Genomic DNA, 26,972 nt, shown 5'->3' with positions numbered 1-26,972 from the left:
TTGGTGTCACAAAATCTTTATTATAATTTATTATACCCCGTATAAATGTACGTAGTTATTCGCTATATAATTATTACTTTTATTATAATTTTTAAAAAATAATAAATCTTACATGTGAGTTTACCAATCGCATATTAATGGACGCTATAATTTGTCCAGGTAGCGAGAACACGGGTGAGACTACGAGAGTGAATGTCTTTATGAATCCGAACACGGGGAAACTCTTTGCAGCCAAAGCAAAGTAAAAAGTAGTTTGTAACGAAGAAAAGCGTAGAGAGGAGTAGAAAAGCATTTGGAAAGCTGGTGGTGTGATAAGGTGAGTGGAGTAAAAAATGCGATGCGAGGCGAGGCGAGGCGAGTCAGAGTAGGCGGTCAGTGATAGGAAATCAGAAGCTCCACGGAGAGAGGAGGGCCAGGTCTTTGACGCCCCATGATGCTCCGTTAATCACAACCATGGATTGAATTGAGGTGAGGTGTAGCATTGCCCACACAAACTGAACTAATTAAGGAAGGCTGCCCACTACGCCAAGTATGAATTACTTCATTCATTAATTATCTCATTTAGTCCGTCATTCCTGTCGACACCCTATCCAATCCGCATCGTCCTCAAACTTGTTATCCACCCAATCCACCCTGCAGCGGAGCCAGACGATCGGAGAGGAGGACCACCATGGGAGATTCCAGAAACAGCAGATGGAGTTGGCAGGTCCCGGGCTTCGGACCCAGGACGCTATCGCTTGAGAATCAGCAGCAAAGTGATGATGGCAGGGTGAATCCCAGAATATATTCCATATCTGCAGGGGTTGCAGGGGTTCCTCAAGGTGAATTGTCAATGAGTATTGCTTCTTCAAAGCTCCAGCTATTGAAGGACCAGGTCCAGGTATGATGACCTTACCTCCGCTGTTGCTATGTATAACGTGGTCTTGGTTGGATGGTAAAGTGGTGACATTTCATACCCCACGAATGTTCAAGTCCCTAATAAACATGTTCAAAACTCTTCATAGTTTCATGCAATTCCAGAAACGGAAGCTTGCAGCCAAGTTAATTCCAAATATTGCAAGTATTAAAATTAGTTTGATATGGGCCAACATGAATACTTGCATACATCTATATACACACTGGATATATGGGGCAGTTATTCTACTGCACTCTACACAGAATTATGGGCATCATGGGAAGAAGACACAGCCTCCCTGAAGGTGAAGGTTTGTGGGGCATCATTAATATGGTGCTTTATGATATAGTTGTGAAAAGGAATAGATATGTACTGCTGAAGTTTCACTTAGATAGGCATGTAATACTCAAAGGAACACCAGGTGAAATTGAGCTCTGTGCTAACTGATGCTCCATTTAATCATATTATTCAGCCCACTGCATGTGAAAATCTTGTCTTTTGCTATTGCCTCATATCGATAATGCTAACCATTGGGGTTTTGATATTGGCAGGCAGGGCCTTGCAATTCTGTAATAAAAATACTCATTTATTAGTACTGTAAGAGTTTTAGTGGTACTAACCTCCCAAGACACACACTGAGAAATATGTTCCTCATGGGTTTTCATTTAGCCCTGAGCTTTACCAATCCTAAGATAAAAAATATTGTGAAGATTATTTGCATATGCTATTATATCTATTCTTGGCTGGTTCTCAAGTTTGAAACCCTAGCCCAATTTCGGAATTTCGGCCTTCCTCCCTAGTACATTTCGTTCAACTCCTTGAATTTGAGATGTTTATTTTTTTACATGGCATTTTCTTCTCAATGCACTAAACAAATATGGCCCAGCAGAGTTGTTTTATTTGTGAAAAGCAATTTTGTTTTTGAGATCAAACACAATTTCATGCTTATTAGGTACCCACATTCTCACTGTGGCTTGAGATGTCTGCACCAAACAAACTGACATATATGACAAAAGAGAGATTGGATTCATCGGCATTGGGGTGAATACTGGGCACTTACACTACACTGATTACAGTTGTGGTTAGGAGTGGGTGATTCTACTTATTTCTAATTAGATCAGATGTATTTGTTGAATCTTTACTACAGAACCTATATTGCATGTGTGTTTAGTGATTACTGGGAAACTCATTACCTTGTTTGGGATATGATTCTTGCTAATTACTCAACCCAATTTAGTCCATCTATGCTTCTCAGATATTCAGATTCAACTTGATCTCCAAATTTACGCATGGAGAAATGGTGTACGGTACCCAAATTACCTCCTTTATGTGGTCAATGAAGGTGGACAGCAGATGGCATTTAGTCTATTATGCAGATAAACTGAAGTTAACCACAAAGGAGAAACTATCTAGATTAATAAATCAAGCAATCTCCTCAAATAAAATTGCTGCCTTTATTTTCCACCTCTTGTAGACAACCAGAGATAGTCACCAGTCCAATTTATTTTGGTTTGAAATTTTGAATTAGTTCACTCCCACTGTATATTTCTCGTGGTAAAACTTGTATGCATTTTTCTAAAGGGGATATAATAGAAGATCTGAAAAATCTATTTTGCAACTTACCCAGTTCAAGTTGTCAGAAACTACTCCAAAAATCAACATTTGTAATGTGCTAGGGTAATTCTGCCCTAGGGTTTCAACTTTCCTGCAGTGACAATCTTTTTCTGTCCTAATACATTAGTGAAATTCAACACAATAGACAATCTGTCCTTTCTTTTTCCAGTGATATGAAGTATAAGCAATTCAACCTTTTGCGAAGAACAATGCAATATTTTTGACAGTGTAATGTCCCTTCCTAAATAATTTTGGAACAAGATTTAATTTTGTATTATGGGGCCAATTTTGGAGTTAGTGGACCCCATTCGATGCTATTAGGAGATTAGACTAGGAGAAGATGTTTTGTTTTAAAGTTAAGTTACACATGGGGGCCACCCTCACTAGGGAATTACGCACTCCCTAGTTCGATATGCATAGAGGGGAGATAACTTTTGCATGGTGTTGGTTAAGTGGGGCCCATGATGGAGGAAGAAATGGAGGGAAAATTCCCCCACGAAAACTATATAAGGAGGGCAACTCTTTTCTTCTCATTTATTCATGAGTGTATATTGATTTCTTTTGGTTGCTTGAGCTACTTAGTTGAGTCATTGGCTGTTTAGCACGAGTTCTTCAGGCGAAGAGCTCATCCTTTCTTCGGGGGACTTCGAGTGCCACCCTAGGAAGGTTTCCTTCATTTCTTCAGGAGGAGATTCACATTGTGATTTCCAGCAGTAGCATTTCCTTCCAGGTGGTGCGTATTTCTAGAGGACGTAGTGAGAAAGGGGGCCGAGTTGTTTGTGGAGCTGAGCAATAGAGTTTTGCTGTGAGATTTTCCGAAGGAGAGGCTAAGGAGGATTGTCAGCCTTTGGGGGAGTTTGGGAGCTGATTGGGCTTCAGGCTTGGCAGTGACTTTCACACTACCTGGGTAGCGTAGAGGTAGTATTTGGGGAGCTCATTTGGTGGGTAGAGTATCAGCCCTTGAGGTTGAGCTTTGCCGTGGAGGTTGGAGGAGCCATTCGGGGTGAAGTTTGCTTCCTTTCCAGAGCTGGGAGGAAGACTTTGTGGCCATTTCTTGCAGGCCGTTTTGCTGGAGCTGCTTGGAGGGTGTAGGCCATAGAGGAGGTCGAATTTGGGTGGTTGGTTCCAGGCCAAACCCTTTCTGAGTTTTTCTGGGTTTTGGCCAAGGAGTTTGTGGCTGAAGTTTCATCATTTTCCGAGCACCGGAGGCGGGGTTTCTTGCAACTCCTTTCCAACCAGCAGTTGCCGTAACTAGGAGATAGTGCAAAGCTTTAGAGGAGCAGTTGCTTCTAGCATTTGGGATTACTGTCGACACCTGGGTTTTTTCTAGCTTGCCCTTGAGGCAAGCCTAGGTGCTCTTTCCACACTATTGTACATTGCTCCATTAATAAATAAAATGGCTCAACTGGTTCCCATTTCTGTTGTGTATTGAGTATTTGCTGATAGTTTAATTTTTTTGTGCAAAAATCGAATTGGCTTTTGTATATCACTGTTTGTTTAAGTTTGGAACATTACAGACAGAACGGATTATTGTTTAACAATAGAGAAAAGCCCAGTAAAGTAGCATATAATCCAATTCACAAATACTTCAGTTCCACAATGATAGAGTTTTGAATCCACACAAACAGCTATAGATCTGCGTCTACAAATTAACCACCCTAGATCACAGACTTAAGAAACAATGAACTTCTGGATCCTATTGCTAATTATGGTACCAGGTCCGAGTTTGCTACCGAGTCGGTCTCCGTCCTGTTACCAATTCAAGAAGTCTTTAATCTTCTCCTCCTGAATAGCCTTGCACCTTCTGCGGTGGAGTCCGAACTGCAGAGTAGACATGAAGCTGCAGGCGAATGCCTTCACTTGCCTGTTCAGGCTCCTCCTATCGATTTATCTTTGGACATTCTCAGGGTTCCTCTTTCGGCCACAGATCCATGTTTAAGCCACAAACATGGCTCTGCTTTCAAGCATAGATCATGAACTTAAGTTCCAAACTTGTTCCATTCAGTACCACACCTATTGCTGGCCCAAAAACAATTTTCAACCCACTACAGCCTATATTCCTTCCTCGTTGGTCATCTCAGATAGGTTTTGTTTCAGAGAACTAGGGTTCAAACTGCCCAAACAACCCCCAAAATTTATGCTCTTAGAATCTGAATGCTTCAAAAGGAATATTGCTTTGTCTTGGTTCTTCGCAAGCATGTACAAAACCCTCACTAATTACAAATGATGCCTTTGTGCCCAATCCAAGGAACAAACAGAAGATAAGAACTCCTGTGCCACATAGAGATGATCAAGCTCCACAAGATCTCGTTGCCAAATAGAGATCAAGACGTCACAAAACTTGCTGCCCAAACAAAGATTATCACCATCACAGAGCTTGCTGCATCAGATAGAAGTATTGTGCCAAACAAAGAGAAGAAAGAGAAGGGATGTCAACTAGGGTGGAATCTTTCACCATTGAAATTGACAAGAAGAAAAGGGGTCTTAAAACCTTCAGAGCTAATGCTCAAGAAACAAATGAGATAATCCATAATGATGATCCAAAATGAATTGAACCCTCTGATATTGATAGCTTTCCTAGAGGGGTATCTTCTTCTTAATTGATTGATTAAACTTTACTCCAAACCCCAATTTTGGGTTTCTTCGCCCAACTGCCCCAAAGCTCGACCAGACATTGGGTATTTTGGGGTTTCCCCTTTATGGAGGACTATAGCCTATGAGGATCGATAAACTATTTTGTCCCTTAGGCAATTATGGGTTTTTACCCTTTATGTAGGACTATAGCCTGTGGGGATCGATAGGCTATTTTGTCCCTTAGGCAATTAATTTCCTCGGAACCAGTTTTGCGGGGGAGCGCCCCCCCCCCCCCCCCTTCGAACCCGCTCCCGAAGCGCGCTCCGGGCGGGAGCGGCTCGGGAGCGCGCTCCCGTAAAAAAATTTGCGCTCCCTGGTCTGTGAGGGAGCGATCGCTCCCGCGCTCCCGGAGCGTTTTTTAATGCCCGGGAGCGATCGGGGAGCGATCGCTCCCTGATCGCTCCCGGGCATTAAAAAACGCTCCGGGAGCGATTTTAAACGGGCCGGGAGCGGTTCGGCGGAAAAAAAATCCGCCGGACCCGAAATTTATAAAAATTTTAGAATTTTTTTTTTAGTTTATAAGCCCAATGGGCCAAAAAAAAATCATTTCAACTTCATTGAGCAAGAGATTGAGAGCTGAGCAAGAGCAAAGGAGCAAGGAGCAAGAGCTGAGGAGCAAGGAGCCAGAGCTGAGGAGCGAGGAGCAAGTGCCAAGGAGCGAGGAGCAAGCCTGCAGAGGTAAGTAACTTAATCATTTAGTTAGTTTAGCTGGTTAGGTAGTTAATTTGGTTAGTTTAATTTACCTGTTTGAGTTTAAAGATCATTAATTTAAATTAAATTAATAAATTAAATGAATTAATCCCAATAAACTAAATTAATTTGCAGATTCAAGACTCAAACCCTACAAACATCAAAGACCATGGAACTGGGGATATTTATTGGCATTTTCCTCTTCCTGGTCCCTTTTATGGTTATTATGGTGGTGGAGAGTAGGAAACGGAGGGGGCCTGAAACTGAAGAGGTGGATGAAGAAGCCGGAGGAAGTCAAATGGGTGAAAACCCCAGTGAGGAGGAGGTGGAGGAGGGTGAACATGAGGGTAAAAAAACTAAACAAGACCAAACTCCATTGTGGAAATATGTTCACAGGGCTGAAACAGGGAGAGGGGGTGGAACCACTAAATTTCATTGCCCCCATTGCAACACTGATTACACAGGCTCATACACCCGTGCTAGAAGACAACTCTGCGGGAAAAGGCCATGGGATGGAGAGAAACAAATAGGAATCAAAACTTGTGACAAGGTGTCAACAGCAGATAGAGCCAAATACATAAAGGAAGAGGAGGACGCCCAATACAGAACAAAAAGATCAAGGGGTTTCTTTGAACCAATCTCACCATCACAAAGAACTCCTTCAGCATCCTCCCAAGGCAGTGGATATGGACATGGAGGCACAGGGTCATCATCTTTAAGGCGTAGAACCATATCAGATTTCCTTGATGAGGGGTGTAGGAATGATGTGGATTCAAAAGTTTACAGGTTCCTCTATGCATGTGGGATACCATTCAATGTTCTACGCTCACCTTATTGGCACGAAATGGTTTCTGCCATAAATGATGCCCCTAAAGGATACAAGAGCCCTGGGTATGACAAGGCAAGAACTGTTGGCCTTGATCATGAAAAAGCAAAAATATCACATTCTTTGAATAAAATGACAAGTTCTTGGACTGACAATGGGGTGTCCATTGTATCTGATGGATGGACAAATGTAAAAGGCAATCCATTGATAAGTGTTCTTGCTGTGTCCCGAAGTGGTCCCATCTTTCTAGCTGCACATGATTACTCAGACAAGTTCAAGACCGCTATCAACATTGTAGAAGCATTGCTTGAAACAATTGAGCGTATTGGCCCATACAATGTCATCCAAGTCATCACTGATAATGCTCCTAATTGTAAGGCAGCGGGAGCAATTATTGAGGATAAATGCCCGAACATATTTTGGTCTGGATGTTTGGTTCACACATTGAACCTTCTGTTGCATGATATTGTCAAAAACAAAAATGAACAATACCAATGGATTGGTGATTTGTACAAGAAAGGAAAAAAAATGATAAAATTTATTACAAATCATAGCAATACCCATGGCCTTTTCCGCAGTCACTCGAGATTGGAGTTGCTGAAGATTGCGAGGACTAGATTTGGTAGCTATTACCTCACCTTCAGGCGCCTTTTGAAGGTAAGAGAGGCATTAGCTAGCATGGTATCAAGTCCACATTGGCAGGTGTTAAAGGAAAGGGCTACAAATGTAGCTGACATGGCAGGTTTTGAAACGGTGGAGGAGGCCGCTCTTGATGGGCAGTTTTGGACAACTGTGAGACAGGTATTGGATTTCACCAAGCCAATTTATAACATGATTCGGTTTGCAGATACAGACAAACCAGTGATTGGCGAGGTGTATGAGCAAATGGATACCATGTTGGGGGAAATAAAAGACATTGTTCATAATAAAGATCCCAACTTGTACAAACTGATTCATGATTGTGTGTGTGAACGGTGGAATAGGCTTAACCTTCCACTACATTGCTTGGCGTATATCCTTACGCCAAAATACTACTCAGAATCTTGGTTGGGCAAACCTGCAGCAGGGGGTGGTGTTAGGACCAAACCCCATTTAGATCAAGAGGTAACTAGAGGATATCTGGAAGCATTAGAAAAGTTGGTGCCTGACAGGGAGGAATGTGCAGCTGTGCGCCTTGAAATAGGCAGATACTTCAGTGGCAGTGGTTTGTATGGTAACTTCCATGCAATGGACGACAAAGATAAATTTGATTCTCTCACATGGTGGGAAACATATGGCGGCCACGGACTTTTGCCAAAATTGGCAAAAAAAGTTCTTTCACAGGTTGTAAATTCTTCTTCTGCAGAGAGGTGTTGGAGCACCTACAGTTATATACATAATGTGAAAAGAAACAGGCTCAACGAAAACCGAGCAGAAAGCTTGGTTTATGTGCATTACAATTTGAGGTTGTTGAGCCATTACTGTGATCGGGCTAATGAAGATCCCACATATAAAATTTGGGACAATCACCCTGAGGACGACAATTTGGAGGATGGCATTGTACATATGGAAGAACTAGAAGAGGAGCTTGTACGGGATGAAAATGAAGCAGCTGCAGCAGCCATGCCACCTCCACCTCCACCATCCAGTAGCAGTTCTCGGGGCCCGAGTCTTGTTCCATTGCTGTCGCCACCTCCATCGACACACTCGCGTGGAGGCTCTAGTTCTGGTCGTCGGTCTGTGCGGGAGACTCCTAGAAGACCACCACGACCTACTTATACTCCTGGAGACTCTCGTGGCAAGGGCCACTTGTAGATTTACAGTTTACTTGTCTTTTTTAGTTTCTATTAGACTTTAGTTTTCATAACTGTTGAGTTTTGAGTCCTTGACTCTTGACTCTTGACTCTTTCATATCATTATGACATTATGATATTTTTTGTAAACATTATATCACTGTGACAATGAAAATTTGAAGTTTGAAGTCGGGCCTTGGCAATTATAACTCATTGGTAATGATTGTGAATTATGAATATGATGCTTTGTGAAAGACTAAAGTTGTTTCATTTCATCTCATTATTCATGTTTCATTTTATAAATTTTTAACATTTCATATCATGTTAACAGTTAGAAGTTAGGACTTAGAAATATCTTCGATATTACTTCTTGTAATGGTTAAACTTGGCTTACAAGTACAACTTGTTACTTTGGTGATCAATGATGATAAATGTTATTGAATTTTCAATTCTGAAAGCTTGAAGTTGAAACTTTAATATTGAATTTGATGAATCATGATTTATAAGACTCAATATGTTGCAGTTGTAATATGTATTTTACTAACTTGTGGACATGGTTGATGACGATTATAATTTCTAGATGATTGATGTGATATATGGTTCAATGATCAATTTATGTTTTTTATGTCTATTTCATCATTCTACATGTTTTTGTTGACATATATGTATCAAAAATTAAAAAATATATATATTTTTAAAAAATCGCTCCCCGATTCGCTCCCAAACCGGGAGCTTCTGAAAATGGTCGCTCCCGCTCCCGCTTCCGCTCCCGCTTCCGCTCCCGCTCCCCGCTCCCGCTCCCGCTCCCAAGTAACATTGCTCGGAACATTACAACATTTGGGATAGTAGAAGCAAAATCATGAATAGTAGAAAATGACCACAAACACATGCCTTGATGAAAGCACTTTATCTACATCTATAAGTCATTACCGGGACAAGAAGCTGACAAACTCCAAATGCAAAATGCACCACGCTTTGAATTTCCATGATGTTTGCCTATGTGCATTAGTTGTGAATTCCTTGTCTTGTCTTTTTTTATTTCCAAGGAAAACTTTGCAGGGAAACCCAAGGGATGCTTCCCCACATTCATGGATGGTATTCTTAGTAAATCGATTGGCGTAGGCTAGTGGGCCTCACCCAACGGGGTTTGAACTGGGCCCCTGCTGGCATGAAATTAGCCAAATGTCCAACAACATTGGCAACAACCATTTGAGCTAATCCCTTGGGCCAGGGAAAATTTTAAGGATCCATACTTATATCTTAAAGTGTAAATAAACCTTGGCGGATCTTACAAATTTATAATATGACAACTATAAAAAGTTTGGTGATACTTTTGTAAATATATTCAAGTTATCAAGGATTTTATATATTTTCTAAAATTTGGCAATTTCTAGAGAAATAATTATATCCTATAGAATGTGGGCAAGTTATTTTTAGAAAAAAGGGAAATTGATTATCACATAGAACATAGAAGATTATCACATTGGTGAAATTTAGCCCATAAAATTTTCCCTGCCCTGTGCTGAGTTCTGTTTCATGTCTGCATACCTGTTTTGAAACATTGTCAGGTTTCATCTTTATTAGTATCAGACATAAGCTTGTTGTATGTGACTGGTTTAGGTTTCTGTTTCAGATATTTGTATTTAGTGTTATAAGATACTAAACCACTATGTTTATGGCTACTCCCCATCTCTTGCGAATATTTTCTTAGTTATGTTTAAAACTGTTTCAGTTGCCCATATAAGGGATTTTAGAGCTGCTGATCTTATTGCTGATACTTCATTCTGGAAAAAAATTGTTAGAACATTGACTTTCAAAAATTGAGCACATCACTTAGCTCTAGCTGATTTCTTACGTCAAACTGTTTACTCTTTGAAGAACCTTATGTTGACTAAATGATGAACTACCAATGGCACTTTTGGCTTAACACGATCTTACGCGAACAATTGTAGTGTAAGTAGGATACTGTTTCGGAATTAGATCCACAGTAGTGATAAAGTTCAAGAGCAGGGATGTGAAACGTTGACATTAAAAATGATTACTGTGGATCTAATTCCGAAACAGTATCCTACTCAAGATTCTAACCACGTAAATCTTCAAACTATTGTAGTCTAAGTTGGAGTTTTACCTACAAAAACTGAGATTTCAAATTTACTTGTAATTCACATTCCAGAATTCCAACTTTTAACTAGTTATTATTAGCAAATCAATAAATGAGTGGTATCTTGAAATAGTTTCAGGGTAAAAATTGTAATCACGTAACTTATGAGTGCTTTGCGAATAGGGAAGGGATGGACAAAAGAATTGCATGAACACATACACTATGACCAAGAGCACAAGGGGGCGTAATGACATTAATTGAGATAGCTTTGTTCATGCAGCCAAATATAGTATATACTATATACACAAGGTGACTACATTGGGCTCCAATCTGTATACACAATAATGATATGGTATAATGATAATGATATGGTATAAGAGGAAGTCATAACATGTCTAGAGGGAAGCTTATTTGGTGTTAGTGGTCCATTGGAGTATGACTGCCTTTAAACCATCCAATTGTTACCACATCATCGTTGCACTACACATGCTAGTTAATATTAATATTAATATACCGTTGTCGAATTTGCTATGAAAGTGGTACCCACCTTATTTTAGCATAATGGGTCAAGCTATAGTAACAACTTTCAAGTGTGAATACAGATACGAGTATGATTCGGTATGGGTAATATACAATGAAGAAACCTAGTATGGCTAAAATATGGAAGTAGGCATCTCATAAATACAAAAACATGCATTTTTCAAATTTAAAAAAATATAAATTATACTTGAATTCTTCAAAATCTTGAAATAACATTCATTTTTTATTATAAAGCAATCTGAAACATATCTCAAATTTGAAACATAATATATCATAATATCAAATGTGATGTCATGTGAATATATACATGTTTAACAAAAGTACAATAAAACAAGCGTGTATTTAACCTGTCCTATATTGTCCTATTTATGCTTAGAGATAACTAATCTCCTCAATCCTAGCGACTAATTTCTCAAATCTTAGCGACTAATATTCTTAATCCTAGCATTCACATTATCTCAAGTTTCAATGATGAGGTGTACGTCTAAGATTAGATCAAATCCAACTCATTAATATTCTATAATCTCTAGGATATTTCATTTAAATTTCTAAGTCTAGGAGAACATAGGAAATTTAACTTTCACTTCTATTTATTTAAGTGAAATTACAAGATATTATTTCCCATTGTCACTAAGTGGTTACTAGAAGTTGTCTCAAACTACTTTTTGCACATTCACATCTAACCTGTGCAAGAAGCTCCTACGCAAGCTATATTTCTCAACAATCCCTTTTTGTGAGGGAAGAATTTTGCACCATTCCAAGTTTGTCTCTAAATGCTTCAAACTTTCCTTTTGTAAGGGCTTGGTCATAATATCAACAACCTACTAATTTGTGGATACATATTGGAGCTTCACTGCTCCCTTATGAATCCTGTTTTGTATGAAATGATAATTGATCTCTATGTGCTTGGATTTGTCATGAAACACTGGATTGTCAAAGAGTTTGATACAACTTTGATTATGATAGTAAATCATCATGGGATCCAACTATTGATCAAATAAACTTGCAAACGATTTACAAAGGCAAATGGCCTCACAAATTGTTGTACTAGCTGCCATATATGAAAATTCCTTGATTGCAATTAACTAGAAATTATTCTCCTAAGTGATTGCAGTTTATTTGTCTTCTATTATTTATTAATGACAAATAGTGAATAATTCACAATTGCAATCTTCACAATAAAAATGTTGTAGAATATAAAAATTGGAACTGAGAAAATACGTGAACACATAAAAATTTGACACAACTATTTTTGGAGAAATGTCCTTGGAAAAACCCTGAAGGGAATACCAGTGCAACAAATCAGGGTTTTATTATTATCTTCAACAAATTCAAGAGTACAATGATCTGCTTTCCAATCTGGCAAGGCTTCGACAATTTCTTTTGGAAAAATATACTGGAGACACCCTTGTCCCCTTTGCAATCAATTTGGCCTCTCCTAGCCATTCGCATCTCCTTCTGGAATTCGTACTGCCTTCGTGAAGTGCTCAAATATAGCTGAGGATAATTCACATAGCCATGAAAGCACATCTTGGCAAGTTGTCCTACCTCCCTCTGCATGTGAAACCCACTTGCTCTGCCTCCAGGACATAGATCCGACAATTGGCAACTAAAACATGGCTTCTTCGACAACTCGCATTGGGAATTTTTGGCTTCCTCTTCCTGTCTCTCGGACACTAGAAAATATTGAGGAAACTTCTTGCGGACCCCTGGTCCCAAATCTTTGTTGAAACCCATGCCTCTGATGCTTCCCTAGCTTCAATTGCACCCTTGTCGAATACCTGGAATTGGGTAGTTGAAGTGCTCACAAAATACTTGATGCCTTCTCCAAGCCCTTCAACTTGCTCTTATAATCTCTCATTGGAGTTTCAACGACCACAAATACATCTCAACTGATGGCTAAGATCACCTTGACTTCATCAATCTCTAGAACAAAATCGAACTTCCTCAATTAATTCACTTTAATTAACTACTTTTTCTAAGTTAGACTTAGGAAATATTTTAATTATGGCTAATTAACTTAATTGAGGTGTCTCCAAGTATTTTCTTGCGAAACTTTTTTTGGGTTTTGGAGATCTTGTGTTCGTTAACCTCTTAAACATCATAGAGAATAGAACACTTGTCTGCTGCTACCAAAAACTAACACTCCCTCTTAGCGAGGAAGGTGTTCTCCACTATACCCATCTGCTCTTTGATGTAGATGAAATTTGTCCTCCCCAAGGCCTTCGTGAGTATATCAGCCACTTGCTGGTCTGTGGGAACATGTTGTAGCCGAACTGATCCACGCTGTTGATGTCTGACATTTGTGATACCTCCGATGAACTCATTCCTTCACATCTTGTAGTTGATCCGACTTCCTGTCACTAGAAATCACTATGAAGAAAATACTCTGGTGATCATTATCCACCAAGCTACTGCTCTCCTTTGATTCACTTGCTACCTGCTGTAGCTAAACCAAAGTGTGCACCACTATGCTACTATGATCTCGCACTTCTGATGCTCCTGCGTTGCTGATATCACTGCAATAGTGAGTCTCGATCTCCCTTTGAATAAGAACTGGGAAATATCCTCTAGCAAATCAACTCTGCCTCCTCCCTGCTACTCGCACTCCTGCCTAACTGGACTGTGCAGTATTGCTACTCGAAAACTCGTTCTATCTTTGGAAACTCTCTTAGGAATCTCCTGGCTACTCGCTCTCCTGCATACAACATGCATTGGCGAATTGGACTGCATAACATTGCCAATGGGGAACTCGTTTTTGCCTCCTTGCTGGAAATCTTGACCTCCCTTCCTATGTTGGAACGTTGTAAACATTCTCTGGTTGGAAATTCTCTCCTGGAGTCTCTCTCTGACTGGAATTGCGCTTGCACACTACAACTGGGCAATTCGCACTGCCACCCCATTCACACGAATTTATTGCAATTCACTCTTGCAACTGAAAACTCGATATGTTGATCTATTGTGTCACCTCAACTAGCCTTGTACCTGTCTCTCAAGTATTCGACTGCGCCTTGCTAACACTTCAATCCTCGTGCTACTTTAACTCTTGGGCTCCCATAGCAAAGGTAATGATCCAACTGAGAAACACACAATGACTAGATCTGATCTATTGATCAAGCCCTCCTTGTCTTCATCTAGATCTCCTTGCTGCTCCTCCCTCGAACCCTGCCCAAAACTAGCACACTGGAGTGTCGCACTCCTCCATCCGAGGATAACGCTGCAAACATAGCAAATTCATTCTCTAATCGGACAAATCCTCGATCTTTGCCGAAGTTGTTGTCTGCTTCCCCTTTTTGTCTTTCTTCCTCTTCAGATAATGGCTGATGTAGTGACCAAGCTCACCACATACAAAGCACTCGACCTTCAACAGGTCCTTTTTCTTCTCTCCTTTAGAGTCTTTCCCTTGGCTGTGACCCTTCTTTACTTTTCCTTTTCTTGCAAGAGTGATGTTTTCTTCTTCCTTATACCATTGGTCCCTTCCCGTTGCTGTTGGTAGTACCATCAAGGAGACTGATCCTTAACTCCTCTTGAGTGAAATCACTCCACAGGTGTTCCCAATCTAGTAGCTTGTCCCGTCCAGTGATCACCTGAATGAATGTACACCATTCCTTGGTGAACCTGTTCAGAGATGTATGCACCAGTTCGTCCTTTGCTGGCTTTTCTCCAATTGCTGCAAGTTCATCTCTAACACCTTAAATCTTGGTGAGATAAGATGTTAAGTTCTTGCCCTTTTGCATTTTAATCGTCTTCAGCTTCTCCTTGAGAATCATCTTCTGACTCTTGGCAGGACCCTGGTACAACTTGTTGATGGCATCCAACATTTCCTTTGTTGTTGGCTTCTCTGCAATATGCGGGACGACATGATCTCGGACCCTGTTTAAGACCATCCTCTTGGCCTTGGCCATGTCCTTCCTATAATCATGTAATGGGATAGGATCTATCGGTTTAGTGACAACTGTTGTCACGAGCTACTTCAAACCGTGCTCATCCAATAGGAATAGCATCCTGGCCTTCTAGATGCCAAATTTGGAAGCTCCATCTAACCTGTCTTGATCTCCGACTCCTACTATGGCCATCTTTGTGAAATTCAAAAATTGGAGAACTAGTAAACTAGGAAATCTCCTTCTCCTTCCAGCAAAATAACTTGGCCTTCTCCCTGCACTCTTACTCTTCTCCTAGACTGCGTGAATTTGCTCTAAGTTACTTGCACTTGCCTCTTTAATCTCTTCCTAGAACTCGCATTGCCTGCTACTCCTCTAGGCAACTCGCTCTACCTCCGGAACCTATTCTAGTACTGACACACACACCACTGACCCCGAAGTATGTTGAAAAGTAGTAAGTGAAGGTTTCTTTGACTTGTGCCTTAGTCAGAGAGACCTCAACAAGTTTTCCTTTAGCATGCTCGAGTTTCTTGAAAATTAGGATGAGTTATGAAGCAGTTTGATTGATATGTTGGAGTGGGAGGCTCAATTTTCTAAATTTGGGCAGGATGAGTTACATGAGTCAATTAGACTTAGTTAACTCAATCAGTCACCAATTTAATTTCCAAAAATAATAAACTTGCTAGATTAAGCCTTTTTGATTTGCTTATAAGGAGGATGAAGGCACCCCTTGTATCATTATCCTTGAGCACGAGTTTGTGTGTGGAGATTGTGAGAGAGAGACGAGCCAAGGAGAGGCTTGTGCAAGCTTGATAAAAGGAGATTTTTCCTTGTGGAATGCGGTAGAATTTAGGAGCTAATTCCTAAGATATAAGAGAAACTCATGCGCTAGGAAATAAAGTCTTATTTTTTGGGTTTGCACAAGGAATTCGAAGCAGAGGAAATGCAAGGAAAGAAGGTAGCAAAGATCTGTGTTCTTGCAAGGGTTTCAAGCTTAGAACAAGCAAGGAAGACAAGTGTGTTTTTTGATTGAAACAATTGTGTTGTAAGAGATCTATTGATCATTCTTCTATCAATAAAATTCTCAATCGAGCAAAGGGTTTTCCCAGTTGGGTTCCCTAGAAAATTTTTGTGTTTTTTGAGACTATGATTTGTTTATGTTCTATTGTGCTGCAAAATTAGTAGAGAAATTATGTGTCTTGTGAATAGAAACTAGTTTTTAAAATTGTTCATTAACTAGTTGCAAAATTTCAAGGAAATTCTATAAAGCACGCACTGGCTCGACTAGCGAGTTCACACTGCAACTCGTATTACCTCAACTCAGTCTCCTTTGCTGGAAATTACGACCTCCTTTCTTCCTTTGGGAAATTGGAAACCCTCTGAGAATTTATGGAAATTCCCACTGTGGGCTTTCTCTTCCTTGCCATGCATTGATCTGCTTTTGCAAAACCCTTATGCTGCAAATCTCTGTGTTGGATCTTCTTTGCAAAATCTTTGATCTACTCACTGGAAACCCTTTCTTGCAATCCATAATGCCTGCTGCTATTGCTTTGAGACAAATCGAACTTTTCCTCCGACCTGGACTAGAAATCTAACTGCTGCCTGTTTGCAATCCGCACTGCCTGGCTGGCCTCCATAGAGCTAGCTCTCTGTGCTTTAGATCTCCTTATGAACTGCACAACCCTTGTTGCCTTCGCTCTAGAGCCTCTGATTTGATCTTTTCTGCTCTAATACCATGTGAAAATTTCTTGATTGCAATTAACTGGAAATTATTCTCCTAATTGATTGCAATTTATTTGTCTTTTGTTATTTATTAACGACAAATAGTGAATAATTCACAATTGCAATCTTCACAATAAAAATACCGTGGAATATAAAAATTGGAACTGAGAAAATATGCTCACACACACATAAAAATTTGACACAATTATTTTTGGACAAATGTCCATGGGAAAACCCCTAATGGAAAACTAATGCAGCAAATGAGGGTTTTATTATTATCTTAAGCAAATTCACGAGTACAATGATCTGCTTGCCAATCTGGCAAATCTCTTGTAATCTCTTCTCGGAAAATATGCTGGAGACACCCTTGTCGTCCTTTGCAATTGATCTAGCCTCTCCTAGCCACTCGCACCTCCTACTAGAATTCGCACTGCCTTCTTGAAGTGCGCAGATGAGGATAATTCACACAACCGCAAAATCACCTCTTGGAAAATTGTCCTTCCTCCCTTTGCCTCTGAAACCCACTCTCTTTGCCTCCAAGGCACAAATCCAACAACTGGCAACTGAAATGTGGCTTCTCCAACAACTTGCACTAGGAATTTCTAGCTATTCACACTAGTTGTAGCAGCCTCCTATGCAGATGAATTCGGCCTCCTCTTCCTATCTCCTAGACTTTGGAAAATACAAAGGAAAATTCCTCCAAACTCTTGCTCCCAAATCTCTGCTGAAACCCTTGCCTCTGATGCTTCCCTAGCTTTAGCTGCGCCTTTGTTGAATACCTGCAACTGGGCAGTTGAACTGCTCACAAAATACTCAATGCTTTCTCCAAGCCCTTCGACTTGCTCTTATAATCTCTCGTGGGAGTCTAAGTGGCCACGTTTACATCTCAATTGATGGCTAAGATCATCTTTCAACTTCATTAATAGAAGTCTCCAGAGAAAAATCAAACTTCCTTAATTAATTTACTTCAATTAACCACTTTTCCTATGTTTCCTTGTAAACTTGGAAATCTATAAATGGAAAGTTGATTTGAAGAGGTAAATATATGTGTGTCATGTTTATGCTTTCGTTGTTCATTTTCCAACTATAAGTGTGCTTGTTGCATGTTCAGAAATATTTATTTATGTGGTTAAAGAAGTTCATGTCCGATTTATTTAAAAGAAGCATAGGATAACAATCACGTAGGGGTTGAAAATTTACATGGTATGAGAGCTCGATTAATTCTAGGAATCCAAGGGTTCAAAATATGTGGGATTGTTGATTTTTTTACTAATTTTCAGATTTGGGAGTTTGTGCAATAGATCTCAGAGATGGTATCAGCAAGCCTCAAATTTGAGAACAAATTAGATGGGTCTCCAATTACTTGTCCTAGAAAGCCAAGGTAACATTGTAATTGGAAGAAAAAGATCTTTGGGATATCATCAAGGCGGTAGTTACTCCATCTCCAAACCCACAGTAGTTGGCAGCACATTAGTGGGTTGAGCGACTCTTCCAAGATGGGAAGAGATGTGGGCAGCTCTTCGCCAAGAAGAGATCAGACGGGTAACCAAGGCGGGGGGTAGCAGCAAAGGAGGTCGAATCAAGAAAGAGGAGGATGCAGCTCTGGCATCTACGAGACAACAAGGGAAGAGGAAAAAGAAGGACATCTCCAAGGTAAAGTGCTTCCATTGTGGGGAGCTGGGTCATTATGCAACCTAGTGTCCCAGGAAGAAGAATAAGGGAGAGGCTTTTGACTCCAAGGCAACTCCAGCTAAGGCGGAGAAAGAAGTCAAGACAGATGACGACTGTGCCATGAGTGCTCATGCACCTCTAGAGAAGAGGTGGGGAGACCATAGTTTTAAAAACCGGTTACTGGTCTAACTGGCCGGTTAGCAAGGCCGCCGGTCTAGACCGGCCAAAAAACCCGGTTTGAATGGCCATTTCTCCATTTTTTTGCCCTAACCGGTGAAAACCGGTCGGTTTAGGATGGAATCGGCCAGTTTGTATCAAAACAGCCGATTCCGTCCTAAACCGGCCGGTTTTAGGCACGCCCACCGTAAAGTGAAAAAAGCGGACTTCTCACTGTGGTTTAGGGGTTTTGGGGGGAAACTAAGGGTGTTTTCCCTCCAAAAACACCTTCTCCAAGCCTTTAAGAGGCCCCTCTCACTCTCATTTGTCTCACACAACTGATTTGGAGTGTTTGTGAGTTTGTTTGTGAGGTTGGAGAGTGTTGAGTTTTTGCTGAAGTAGTCATCTTGGAGTTGAAGTTGGAGCTATTTTGGAGATAGTGTGTAGCTGTCAGTGGAGTTGCCATCTTCAAGAAGAGGCTAAGGAAGCTAGTTTGCATTTCTAGGTAAGGATTTGCATTTGAAAATTCCTCATTTGACTGCTGTCCATGAATTAATTTTTTTTGTGTTATAAACTTCTCACTTCTATGATCTATCATCTATGCTATGAACTCTCTAGCTCTATGCTATCAAATTTTGTAGCTTGCATGTGCATTTGTTTTCCTACATTTATCTTTGGTTTTCCATGTTGCTTAGCTGCAATTTTTTTTTAAATGGCAGATTTCTTTGCAAATTGTTATTAGTTCAAGCAAACATGGCTCCAAAAGGAAAGGACAGTGCATGGGCTTATTGTGATGTAATTGATGGAAAAATGATATGCAAATTATGCTATAAATCTATTGGAGGTGGGGGTATTCTTAGGTTGAAACAACACGTGGCTGGGATAAGAGGCCAAGTAAAGCCATGTGATGCACCAAATGCACTGTTAGGTCCTATTAGGGCAGAATACATTTCCAAGCTTGAAAATTTTTATGAGGATAAGGCTAGGGAGAAGGCCATCCAAGATGAAATTGCAAGGAAGAGGGAATTATTAGAAGCCATGAAAGAGAGTGGGTATGATGACTATGAGATTCAAGACTCCTCTTCTATCCCTTCCACCAATGACCCCTTTCACTATGTTCATCCTTCTTTTGGCCAACCATCAAAAGGAACAAAGAGAACAAACATCCAAGGTTATTTCTCATCTTCTGCCAACATTGCCTCTTCTAATCCCACTTCCTCCCATCCAAGTTCTCAACCCACCTTGGATCAACATTGGAAAAGACAATGCAAAGAAACTTCTCATCAATACATTGCTAGATGGTGGTATGATTCAGATGTCGCATTTAACGCTGCTCGCTCACCTTATTACCAAGCTATGTGGGACTCTGTTATAGCTGCAGGAAAGGGCTTCAAAGGCCCTAGTATGCATGACTTGAGGGGAGCTCTTTTGCAAAAAGAGATATCTTCCATTGATGAGTATTTGGTTGAGTTTATAGATTCATGGCTCAAAACAGGTTGTTCCATCATGTCAGATGGATGGACCGATGGAAAGAACCGCACTATCATTAATTTCCTTGTTTCTTGTCCTCAAGGAACCATGTTTTTGAAATCAGTTGATGCATCTGATAAGGTAAAGGATGCAACCCTTCTATTTGAGCTTTTGGATAGTATTATTCAGGAAGTTGGGGAGCAGCATGTTGTGCAGGTCATCACTGATAATGCCTCAAACTATTTTCTTGCTGGAAAGATGCTTGAGACCAAATATAAGACCATATTTTGGACTCCATGTGCTGCACATTGCATAGACCTCATGCTTGAGGATATAGGCAAAGTGGAGTGGGTAAAAAATACTGTAGAGCATGCCAAGTACATTACAAAATACATTTACAACCACTCATGGGTATTGAGCCTAATGAGGATACACAATGGGGGCAAAGAGCTTGTTAGGCCTGCAATTACGAGATTTGCAACTCACTTCCTCACGTTGCAATGTCCCAATGGTCAACATAAAAACTTGCAGAAAATGTTTTCCTCTGAAGAATGGTCTGAATCTCAGTGGGCTCGTAGACCAGATGGAAAAGACACCAAAAAGAAAGTGTTAGACACTTATTTTTGGAAAAGGTCTCTAGAGCTTGTGAAAATTACCGAGCCCCTTGTTAAGGTGCTAAGGTTGGTGGATGGGGAAGATTAGCCATGGGCTACATTTATGAGGCTATGGATCAAGCGAAGGAGCAGATACGGGCAGCTTACAAGGACATGTTAGCTAAATATGCCCGTATATGGGAGATCATTGATAACAGATGGAACAATCAACTCCATCGTCCTTTACATGCAGCTGCCAGCTGGGTATTTTTTGAACCCAAAGTATCACTATAAAAATCGGCTAGGAGATCTGCATAATGGGGAGGTTAGAGTTGGATTGATTGATTGCTTGGAGTGCATGGTCCCTAGCCATGCAGACTAGTTGGAAATACATAGACAACTTACTGTTTTCAATATGGCAGGTGGTACTTTTGGTAAAAACTTGGCAAAGATGGCAAGAGATGTGGACCAACTAGGTAAGCGATTCCAATTTCCAATTTGTTTTTCTTTTCAAGTTAAAATTGCTTACATTCTTTACAATTCAAATTATAAACTAAGTTACTAATTAATGTCTTTTTCTTTGCAACACATTGGTGGGAGTCATTTGGTGGCTAGTGTCCTCAATTGCAAAGGTTTGCAATTAGAGTCCTCAGTCAAACTTGCAGTGCTTCAGGTTGTGAGCGCAATTGGTCTGTTTTTGAGCGCATACACACGAAGAAGAGAAACCGTTCGGAACAAAAATGGTTAAATGATCTTGTTTTCGTGCAATACAACCTTCAACTGAGGAGGAACCAAATGATGAGTAAAACACCTGATCTAGATCCCATTGTGTTGGACGATATTGATCCAACATCAGAATGGGTGGAGGAGATTGAAGATCCTGTGTTTGAGGTTGATTTTGATATCAACAGATGAAGCAGATTATGTGGCGGCATCAGAACCAGGATCAGTAGCGGCATCAAGGAAAGGCAAATAACCAATGGAAGGCACTAGTCGTGCAGGTCGACAAACTCGTGCTTCCATTAGGTCCATTTCTATTGTCATTGGTGGCATTGATACTGAGGTTGCAAATCAGGCTGAGGCATCCTCAGACTCTAAACCAGATGATATCTATGTAGCTCCTGATGATGATCCTGTGTCTAGTAGTGGTGATGAACTTGATGATTGTTCATGTGTACGCTGTAGACTTGTAGTAGACTGTAGGCCAATGGCCTCATAGCTTGCAACATTGTTTTTGGACTTTATAGGCCATTTAGAGCCTCTTTCTTATGTATTTTGCTATTTTGTCGATGATATGTATTGCATTCGATGCCATTTTGATATATTCACCTTTACCTGGTATATAAATGAGCAAACTTTGCATATTTGTCTCTATTGGCTTGGAATCATGGTTTTACATCTTAAAAATAGTTTTGTTTCATTAAAAATTAATTATTTAATGTTTTTTTTAAAACTGGTTCATTTAGACCAAACCAGTCCTGGTTAGATCGGTTCCGGTCGGTAAACCGGTTCATTAGGTGGACTGGTCCGGTCACCGGTTCCGGTTTTAAAAACATTGGGGGAGGCATCGAGTTGTAGTCAAGAGGACTATAGAAGATGAGGGGCAGGATCGTTAAGGTACCCAAACTCTTGCATCATATCCAACTATGGGAGCCCCGAGAGGCAGTAGCAGGATGATGGATGTCGGTAGAAGCAAAATGCGGATGGAGCGGCAAAGCAGTGCTAGAGTGCAGTGGTCTCTGGCAGCGTAGTAAGGGTTGCAACAGTGCGAATGGCACAAAGGTGGTTGTAGCAGTGCAGAAAGGCACAAAGGTGGTTATAGCAGTGCGAGAGGCACATAGGTGTTGCAGCAGCGTAGAGGGAGCACAGGATAGCAACAAAGGTAGCTTCAACATCAGGGGGCTTCTAGCCTGACAAGGATGTCAGTAGTTGGGTAGATCAATTACTTACTTCTCAATAACTGAGTTGTAGTGCAACAATTAGCAATGGTAGTTCTATGGACAACACGATGCAACATGATGAGAGAGAGCTGCAGTGCAGATGCAGTGTTGAGAGGAAGGACCAACAACAACATGGATGCAGAGGGAGCTGCAGTACAGATGTACCAGTGGTAGTGGCAGAGCCATGGCCAGCAGTATAGGAAGCAGCAATGCAGAGGATGTTGGGCAGCAGGCCAAGCATCAGTACATGTACCGGTGTCGGATGATCAGGGTGATGTTTAGTGGTGGAGCATTATTAGAGCACATTTCTCGCTAAGAGGGAGTGTTGATTTGGGGTAGCATTGGATGTGCTCTAGCCATGAAAATTGGTGGAGAGGCTAAAGCACATGAGATCTCCAAGACCCAAAAAAGGTTTGGGGAAATTCCACCCGGTTAGAGAGATATTAAAATAATTAATATTTTTAATTGAGTTCCTAAGTCTAAACTTAGGAAAATTAAAATATTAATGGGTATTAATATAAAACTGGGTGAGAATGTTCTAAATGACATGGATCAAGCCAAATCTAATCTTTAGCTGCTGATTAGAGATTTAATCTTGACCGATGAAGGCTCAACAAAAAAAGTATAAGAGGAGGTTTGAGGGTCAGTTGGAGATACAACAAGATTGATCAATCAGTTCGATTTTCTGGAACGGGGTTTGTTGAGAAAATTCGAACAAGTGATTTGAGTTGCAGCGAGGGGCAATGAGTACATAGCAGAGAGGCAAAGATAGTGCCAGAGGGCCAGCACAGTGATTGATGAGGTTATGCAGAGGCAGTAGGAGCCACGCAGAGGTTTCTAGTGACTGCGCAGAGGCTGAGGGGCTTGCGTGGGTGACGTAGAGAGGCAGAGGGCTAACGCAGGGGGTTCCAAAGCTACACAGAGGCTAGCAGGGCTGACGCAGAGCCTTGGAGAAGCGCTGGAAGGATTTTCGTGGGGGCAACTTGTTGAATCTCTGCTCCCGAGGAGAGGTATTACTGCCAGATAGAAATCTCTGTTGGGTGAGCTAGTTTGGAACCCTAGTTGTACTCAAGAAAGACGCTTAATAAAAAAAACCCTCAAAACTACTACACCGGTTTTCCCAAGTTGGGTTTTTTCGGGGACGATTGTCCAAAAATAACAGTGTCTCTTGTGTGTTCGTCCATTATTTCAGTTGATGATCTGTAGATGAGTTGAGACTGCATTTGTGTTCATTTTCAGGAATAAACAAGTAGATGAAATAAACCAGATAATCCAGGAAGAATTTCTGACGTGTTAGACTTAGAAATTTCAACATCCATAAGGCACTGGTATTAATCATCTAAATCTAATTTAATCCTTTAAAATCTTGCTCAATCTAAAACGAGTCTTTGATTGCCTAGTTGTGTCTCCCGGATTGGTTGCTTCCAAACTAGTCCTTCTTCCATCCATTTCCGTGGGGTCTACCCCCCTTAGTCTGTTGTTGGGAGACAACTTAAACAAAGAGATTGGGGATTAGGGTGACAATCCTCGATCTGAGCCGTTGTCGCGGTGCTAGACATTCTGTGCGACAACACCCCCAAAACCAACAAAAGATGTATGTGGACTGGCCCAAAACAAAGCGAAACTTTTGAGGTGGGAGACCTAGTTTATCTAAGATTACAACCATATAGACAATATTCACTCAAGAAGAGTGGTGAAAAAAACTAAAGTCAAGATTTTATGGACCTTACAAAGTGCTCCAACAGATTGGTGAAGTAGCATATGAGCTAGAGCTGCCAGAAGGAAGCAAAATTCACAATGTCTTCCATGTATCATGCCTTAAGAAGGCCATCGGTTAGCAGGTTACTACTTTTGATGAGCTACCCCATTTAGAAAAGGAAGACCAGTTATAATTGATTCTGGAGGCAATCATGGTAGTTCGAGAAAGAAGTTTGAGGGGCAGAATGATCTCAAAATATCTCATTAGGTGGAAGGACTTCCTTGAAGAGGACACCACATGGGAAGGAGAACAAATTTTGCAACACCTGAATTTGCGATTGCTTGAGGGCAAGGAATATCGAGAAGGGGGGATTGTAATGTCTTCTTCTAATTAAATTGCCCAAGGGAGGACAAAGTAGCCTATCCAACCCTATAGGCTATAGTCATTTATAAAGGGGGAAACCTATTATTCAATGTTGTTGGGGTAACATTGGGTAAATTGGAGTAATTGGAGGAAAACTTGTGAAAAAAGCCAAATTTGGGGCAAAGTGTAGGGAAACTTGTTAGCCCCAAAATTACAATTAGGAGAAGGGACTGCAAAGGGAATCTATTTGTAGGAGAGAGGAGAATCATTTTTCGTGTTGTGGATTGTGGATCTTTCTGAGTGGTGAGCTGAGGCTCTTGGAGAGTTTTAAGACCCCTTTTCTCTGATTGGTTTCGTTGATGAAAGATTCCATCATAGCCAATCCCTTCTCTCTCTGTTTAGTAACATTTCTGAGGCAACACTCATCTATCTTGTGACAATTCGGAGGCAACTATTGAAATTTGGCAACTCAGGGAGAAATTCCCTCCTTTGGGAAGCCCTCCTCATCTGAAGGAGACCATACTAGCCCTTGGAAGAATTTAATTTGCACAAGGAAAAATACCATGTTTAATGTGGAACCACATCTACACAAAAAGACTAAAAAGTACAAGTTGGCTTGGGTAAGGAAATTCGACCTCATCAACCGAATATAAATAGACTTCACTTGGAATTATTTGGAGGCATCATGTCACATTTTCTTTTCATCTCATTGGTTCGTACAAGTTTGAAATTGGAGGGCCGAGTTCAAACGTGTGAAGGAGACAGAATTTTTCTGTTGACCGAGTTTGAGTTCTGTTTTGGGCTGTTTGATTTGCATTTACTTGAGGAGAATTGACTTTTGCTTGACTGTGTTTTGGATCTGTTTGGAAGGCCGAGTTGACTGCTGCTTTGACCGAGACTTTCTGGGCATCTTGACCAAGTGTTGACTTCAATTCTGAGCTAGGGTTTTGACAGGTCAAAGTTTGACTTTGACCAGATCTTATGGGCAGATTTTTGGCATTGTTTTGACTGATTTTGACTGAAGGAAGGAGGCTTCATCCTTTGACTGTTTGACCAAATCTTTTGGAGCAGAATTGACCGTTGACCAAGGACTGGTTAGGGCTGCATTGACTGCTGTTGACTTTGACAAAAAATTGTAGATTTGACTTTTGGACTCATCTTTGAATGGATATTGGATGGTTGGTTTGGATAGTTGAGGCTGACCTTTGACTCATTGTTGATGTACTTGGACTGTGTATCTCTCTGCTAAACATTTGATGACAATCTAATGCAAGAAGAATTTGGAAAGAGTTTTCCCCCTTGTGTGGTTTTTCCCTGGTCTTTGACCAAATTTTTGTGCCTTTATTGTTCTTGGCTGTCTTCTGTTGTGCATTTGGCTTACTGTTCTATCTACGATTGCTTATTGCCATTGGAAGATTGAAATTATTGAATAAAGTGATTGCTATTGAAAGAAGAAATTGTTTTTTAAGTGATTGTTATAGCATAGAACACTAGAAAATTAACAGCAACAAGTGTGGAGCAGCAAGGGTTATGATACATTGTTTGAACAACAAAGTATCTCTAAGTCAAGGAAGGAGTTTTTCTGTGTTTACAGGGCACTGATACTCCTAATTTTCTCTCCCTGATACTGTGGGTCAGTTGAGTGATATCTCCTGTGGCAATGTTTTGTACTGAGGCTCTATTAGACAAGCAGATGGCATCCCTGTAGCAGCAGAGGGTTTCTGAAGTGGCAGCGAGGGTTATTGGCTCAGTTTGGCTAGTAAATTATCATCCAAGCCAACGACCCATCTTCCATTAGTTACCTGTGGTAGCGGATAGGGTTTGAGGCCATGTGTGATATGATTTACTGTTTGAGGCAATTCTGTGGCAAGCCCTAGTTTGTGGCACGAATTCTGATGGTATTGGAGAGCGGAGGCTCTGCTTGAGGTAGTGAGGGTTCATCCTGTGGTTGTGGGCCATGTATGAGGGCATTTTAGTGGCAATGGCTCCTCACTGAACCAACACTTGAGGCAACAAAGTGAAGGTCAGGCGGGAGAAGGTGGTCAGGGCAAGCGGCGTGCCATTCTAGGACAGCAGTGAGGTCCGTTAGGGCTCTCTGATGGTAACAGGGCAGCAAGGCAGCAGAGTTGTGAAGGCAAATCGAACAGTAACAGAAAGAACCTGTAAGCTGGTTAGTTGTGTTGCTGATAGGGTAATTAGTATTGTAATCTCTGTGCTACTGTTTCTAAATTGTTGAGTGCTGTACAGTAGACTCTGGTGGTGTAACAGCCTTAGGAAGTGAATATGTGGAAATTGTAACTTGATGTGTATTGTTGCTATTGTTGAAAAATCATTTACTTGTTTACATTGTTGTTCATTCAATGTCATCTTTGTTGAATTTAAAAAGGATACTGTGATACTGGTAC

The 26,972-nt window shown here is 40.7% G+C and overlaps 1 protein-coding gene across 1 annotated transcript in view; it reads left to right on the top strand.

Moving 5' to 3' along the window:
- The first annotated feature begins 243 nt into the window (after positions 1–243).
- LOC149237796 (kinesin-like protein KIN-14L) overlaps positions 244–26,972 on the top strand; it is a 422,935-nt gene continuing 396,206 nt past the window's right edge. Inside the window, exon 1 of the mRNA XM_089372799.1 lies at positions 244–880. Coding sequence (XP_089228925.1) covers positions 671–880 — 210 coding nt within the window. The 5' untranslated portion in view covers positions 244–670. The remainder of the gene's footprint in view (positions 881–26,972) is intronic.

The sequence above is a fragment of the Pinus tabuliformis genome, chromosome 8, assembly GCF_031772625.1.
Source record: "Pinus tabuliformis cultivar Carrire ecotype Pingquan chromosome 8, CPIR1, whole genome shotgun sequence".
NCBI lineage: Eukaryota > Viridiplantae > Streptophyta > Pinopsida > Pinales > Pinaceae > Pinus > Pinus tabuliformis.
Note: the sequence above shows the minus strand (reverse complement) of the source record. Positions and strands in the feature narration are given on the sequence as shown.